This window comes from Didymella exigua, assembly GCF_010094145.1.
Source record: "Didymella exigua CBS 183.55 unplaced genomic scaffold M421scaffold_13, whole genome shotgun sequence".
NCBI classification, from domain to species: domain Eukaryota; kingdom Fungi; phylum Ascomycota; class Dothideomycetes; order Pleosporales; family Didymellaceae; genus Didymella; species Didymella exigua.
In genome coordinates, this window is record NW_022984787.1 from 31,429 (window position 1) to 35,584 (window position 4,156).

At 54.4% G+C, this 4,156-nt stretch overlaps 4 protein-coding genes across 4 annotated transcripts; all 4 read left to right on the plus strand.

The window, feature by feature from the left end:
- On the plus strand, positions 1–995 carry M421DRAFT_147619 (DDE-domain-containing protein). The gene has a single exon (XM_033587545.1). The coding sequence runs from the start codon at positions 62–64 to the stop codon at positions 794–796; it is 735 nt and encodes a 244-aa protein (XP_033448727.1). The 5' UTR covers positions 1–61; the 3' UTR covers positions 797–995.
- A 183-nt stretch (positions 996–1,178) lies between these two features.
- On the plus strand, positions 1,179–2,294 carry M421DRAFT_62386 (uncharacterized protein; the record flags this gene model as incomplete). Its single annotated transcript, XM_033595960.1, has 6 exons — positions 1,179–1,244; positions 1,479–1,561; positions 1,613–1,856; positions 1,904–1,966; positions 2,017–2,172; positions 2,223–2,294. Coding segments are annotated over 6 exons (684 nt in total), but the record flags the coding sequence as incomplete, so codon positions are not given.
- A 472-nt stretch (positions 2,295–2,766) lies between these two features.
- Positions 2,767–3,186, plus strand: M421DRAFT_11324 (uncharacterized protein; the record flags this gene model as incomplete). Its single annotated transcript, XM_033587220.1, has 1 exon — positions 2,767–3,186. A coding segment is annotated over one exon (420 nt), but the record flags the coding sequence as incomplete, so codon positions are not given.
- An 81-nt stretch (positions 3,187–3,267) lies between these two features.
- On the plus strand, positions 3,268–4,156 carry M421DRAFT_147615 (uncharacterized protein; the record flags this gene model as incomplete). Its single annotated transcript, XM_033587544.1, has 1 exon — positions 3,268–4,156. A coding segment is annotated over exon 1 (762 nt), but the record flags the coding sequence as incomplete, so codon positions are not given.

Consider the following 4,156-nt stretch of genomic DNA (forward strand, 5'->3'; position numbering starts at 1 on the left):
ACAGGGTGGGTGGCGGCTACTGCTATTGGACGGCCACGGCTCCCACACTCCTATTGACTTTATGTGGACTTGCCGGCAGCATCAGATCTATCTTCTATACCTCCCACCTCACGCCTCACACATCCTCCAGCCGCTGGATCTGGCTCCATTCTCTGTCGTCAAAACCCACTACCGTAGTCAGATCCGAGCACTCTCAGCACTTGATGACGCAGCACCTATCAAGAAGGAGAGGTTTGTCACCTCATATAACAAAGCAAGAGAGGAAGGACTATCTGAGAGAGTCATACGAGCCGGATGGAAGGCTGCTGGCCTATGCCCATACAACCCATGCCTCGTACTACACTCATCTCAGGTATCAGGCCGGCCTATTACACCTCCACCACCTCCTCAGGCATCAGATACAGTCTTTGCCACGCCTCAGAGCTCACAGGCCTTATACAAGGCTCAGCAGCAACTCCTTCTATCAGAATCTCTTTCACGAAGCACCCGCCTAATGCTTGGCAAGGCAGGCAAGGCTATTGCTAGAGCCAACACTCGCGCAGCTCGGCTTGAATCTGAGAATCAACGACTTAAATATCAACTAGATAGTACTAGGGTTACCCGCTCAAGAAAGCGTGTTCAAGTTAACCCAAATGAGCGCTATAGCAACGTTGAAGCTATTAAGGCTGCTATTGATCGGGCAGCAGCATTACAAGCTGAGCAGGTATCACGTTCAACTGAACAAGAAGCTCAAAAAGCAGCAGCAGCAGCAGCAGCACTCACGCTTCAGTCTATGTGTACAGAGTGGCAATTATAAACGTTGTTGAGAAATCACGACTCCAATCTGAGTGCTAGTGACGTGGTGGGGTGCGCGGGAACTATATGTGCGCGGAAAGTATATGGACTAGCTTAGTGTTAGGGTAACGTGGGAGACTACCAAAGCAGATCGCTTAAAAGGGGTTAAACCCTAACGCTAAGCCTCTTTTGCCGCGGTTCGGTGTCCTCCCCGCGCCCTTATCTTGGCTAGGTCTTTGAGCGGGAGAGAAGGCTGTCCGGGCAAGGTCTCGCTCTGCGCTGCGCCGGGCTCCGGCACCAGATCGCGAACAAGCTGATGTGCTTCAGAAAAGGGTGGCATGGCTGTGTAAAGAAGAGATCGAAAGGCCTGGTCTGTAGCTGCGACTCCTTCATGCGATGAGTGGATAGCAGCGTTGGTCCATGGAAGACGGCAACATGGACTCAGCCGTACCGCGCGCCAGCAGACGCAGGTGGCTTTCAGCCTGGTCGCTCAGCCTGGTTGCTCTCACACCACTTTGGTGGCAGTCAGCCTAGCACTTCAGCCTGGTCTCTCCTCACATCATTATTACCTCCTAGCCTCGCTCTCTGTTCCTTCCTCTCTTTCCCCCTTCAGAGTTTCATCGTACAGCTTAAGCAGCTACGGCTCTTTTACAAACAACAATGGTAGGTCAGGAGCGGCACGAAGCGTGCTAAGGCTGACGCAGAACCAGGTCTCGCCAGTAACGGAAGATGACATCGGCCTGAAGTTGCTCCGCGATGCACCGGCAAATGCATCCCAGATCATTGAGTACGTGCATCTGTAACATCTGCTTGCTCAGACTTACACTAACTTATCTAGCATTGTCGCGATCCACGGCCTCGGCGCCCATCCTGATGAGAGCTGGTGCGCGAATGCGGGCACTAGGGAAAGCCCGCAGTGGGTCAACTGGCTCAACGAGGAAAACATGCTACCGGCGTTGGCGCCGAACGCGCGCATCATGCGATATGGATATGAGTCGCAGTGGTTCGGCAAGGAGATAATGCAGCAGAGCGTTTCTACAGTAGCAGAGCGGTTACTAGAAGCCTTGCACCGAATGAGAAAGGTGCGAACTGTTCTCAGCAGATGTTGAAAGTCTGCTAAATTGATTAGGATGTTTGGTTTCGCCCACTGTTATTTATAGCGCACTGCTTCGGAGGGCTGGTTGTGCTCAAGGTGAGGAGGTGAACTTAAGAGCAACGTGCTAGCAGCTAAAGTCTTCCTAGACACTGTTTAAAGCCCAGCAATTCCAGGAGAAATGGTGTGGAGTATTTAAATCGACTACTGGTCTAATCTTCTTTGGCACACCATTCCGAGGCGCGGAAGGCATGAATCAAATGGAAATGCTGGAGGCAGCGCGCCGCGAGTACCACGAGGATCAAGTGCAGCCTACTGCTCTTGCGGTGTTGCAGCCAGGGAACGATTACCTAAGGGACGTGGTCAACGACTACTTGGAAATAATGCAGGGACAGACAAACAAGACAAAGATTGCATGCTTCTATGAGCTTAAGTCAAGCAATGTTGGAAAGATCGTGGGAAAGGAGGATCGCACAGTAGGTGTGCAGGAGTCGTGTGTAGAGAGTTGAGCTAATTGCATACACAGCGATTTGTGGTCAGCGAGAGCTCTGGGTGCCTTGATCTGTCGGACGCAACAACCAAACACTCGCTCTCACGCACCCACTTCAATATGAACAAGTTTGCAAAGGCTTCAGGTCAAGATTGGGATACAGTAGTTGAGGTAGTTGAAGGTATGGTGGAGGCATCTCAACTACTTGTGTCGGCTCGCTCTCAATGTAATTACACATCCTAGAGAAGATAGGGATAGACAAAGGTTGACTGTTGTGACAGACCACGGCAAGCACAAGATCGAGCTTAGTCTCCAAGGCGTGCCGGTAGTGAGCCAGTTCGTAGACCGGCCAGCTGAGATGGCAGCGGTCGAGGAGCTCCTTCTTGAAACCTCGCCCGCAACAAGGCGTCAGCGGAAGGTCGTCGTCGTCCACGGCCTCGGCGGCATCGGCAAGACGCAGCTGGCCGTGGAGTTTGCGCGAAAGCACCACTACCGCTTCAGTGCAGTGTTCTGGCTGGACGGGTCGTCCGAGGCTAGTCTGAAGCAGTCATTTGTCAATATGGCGCAGAGACTCCCACGCAGCGAGCTGACCGCTGAAGGTGCAGCGCAGCTCAGCGATGCAACTATTGAGGCTGATGTGGCGGTGCGCGAGTGTCAGCGGTGGCTGTCTATCCCGTCGAACCCGCACTGGCTCTTGCTTATCGATAACGTAGATCGCGACCACCGCGACCCAGACGACCCACAGGCATACAACGTCAAGGTATACCTTCCACATGCAGACCATGGGTCGATCCTTGTCACGAGCCGGCTATCTAGTCTCCAGCGGCTGCTCGGCTCCGGGGTGAAGGTGGGAACGGTGGCAGCAGAGCAAGCGCGTGCTATACTGGAGAATAACGCTGGCCGGGTGGTCGAGAGTAAGCGGAAGACGAAGTTTGCGGCTTAGAGTTGTGGTCGCTGATGCAGACTGAACAGACGCCGAAGTAGTGGTTGAGCTCCTCCACGGGCTGCCCCTCGCCCTCACGCAGGCCGGGTCGTACATGGGCGACACAGATGCGACCGCGACCGCGTATGCGAAGCACTACAACCGCACATGGAGCCAGTTGATGGCGGAGGAGGCGCGCTTCCCACTGGAGGAGTATGGCGACCGAAGTGTGTTGACAACCTGGACCATGTCGTACGAGCAGGTCTGCCGGCGGAGCGAGGTGGCTCCTGGCTTGCTGAAGCTATGGGGGTTTCTGGATAGTGGGGAGCTGTGGTATGAGCTGATCGCGGCAGGCTCGGACTTGGCAGCAGAGATGCATGTCCCGACATGGCTGCTAGAGTCGGCTAAAAATGAGCTAGCGTTCAATGCGGCGATGGGGCTGTTATCACGCTACTCGCTTGCGGATGGAAAAGAAGGCACGGGTAGCCACTCGATGCACTCAGTGCTGCATCGATGGTGCGGGTACCTGGCAGAAGACAAAGAGCGGCAAGAGCTAGGTTGCTTGGCGGCAGGGCTAGTGGCGTCGGGTGTGCCTGTGAAGTCAGACATGGAGTATTCGAAGAAGCGGAAGCGGATAGTTGCGCACGGTCTCTATGTCAGTGGATGGATCGAAGAGGGCGGCGGATTGGATGATGAGAGGGCGGTCGGGGCGTTGATACGGCCAGACTGTTTTCACAGCATTGGGTACTTGCTCAGTGATGAAGACAGGCAGCGTGCAGTGCAGATGTACCAGCGGGCGCTGCAAGGCTTTGAGAAGGCATGGGGACCAGAGCACACATCAACACTCGAGACAGTCAACAACTTGGGCAACCTCTAT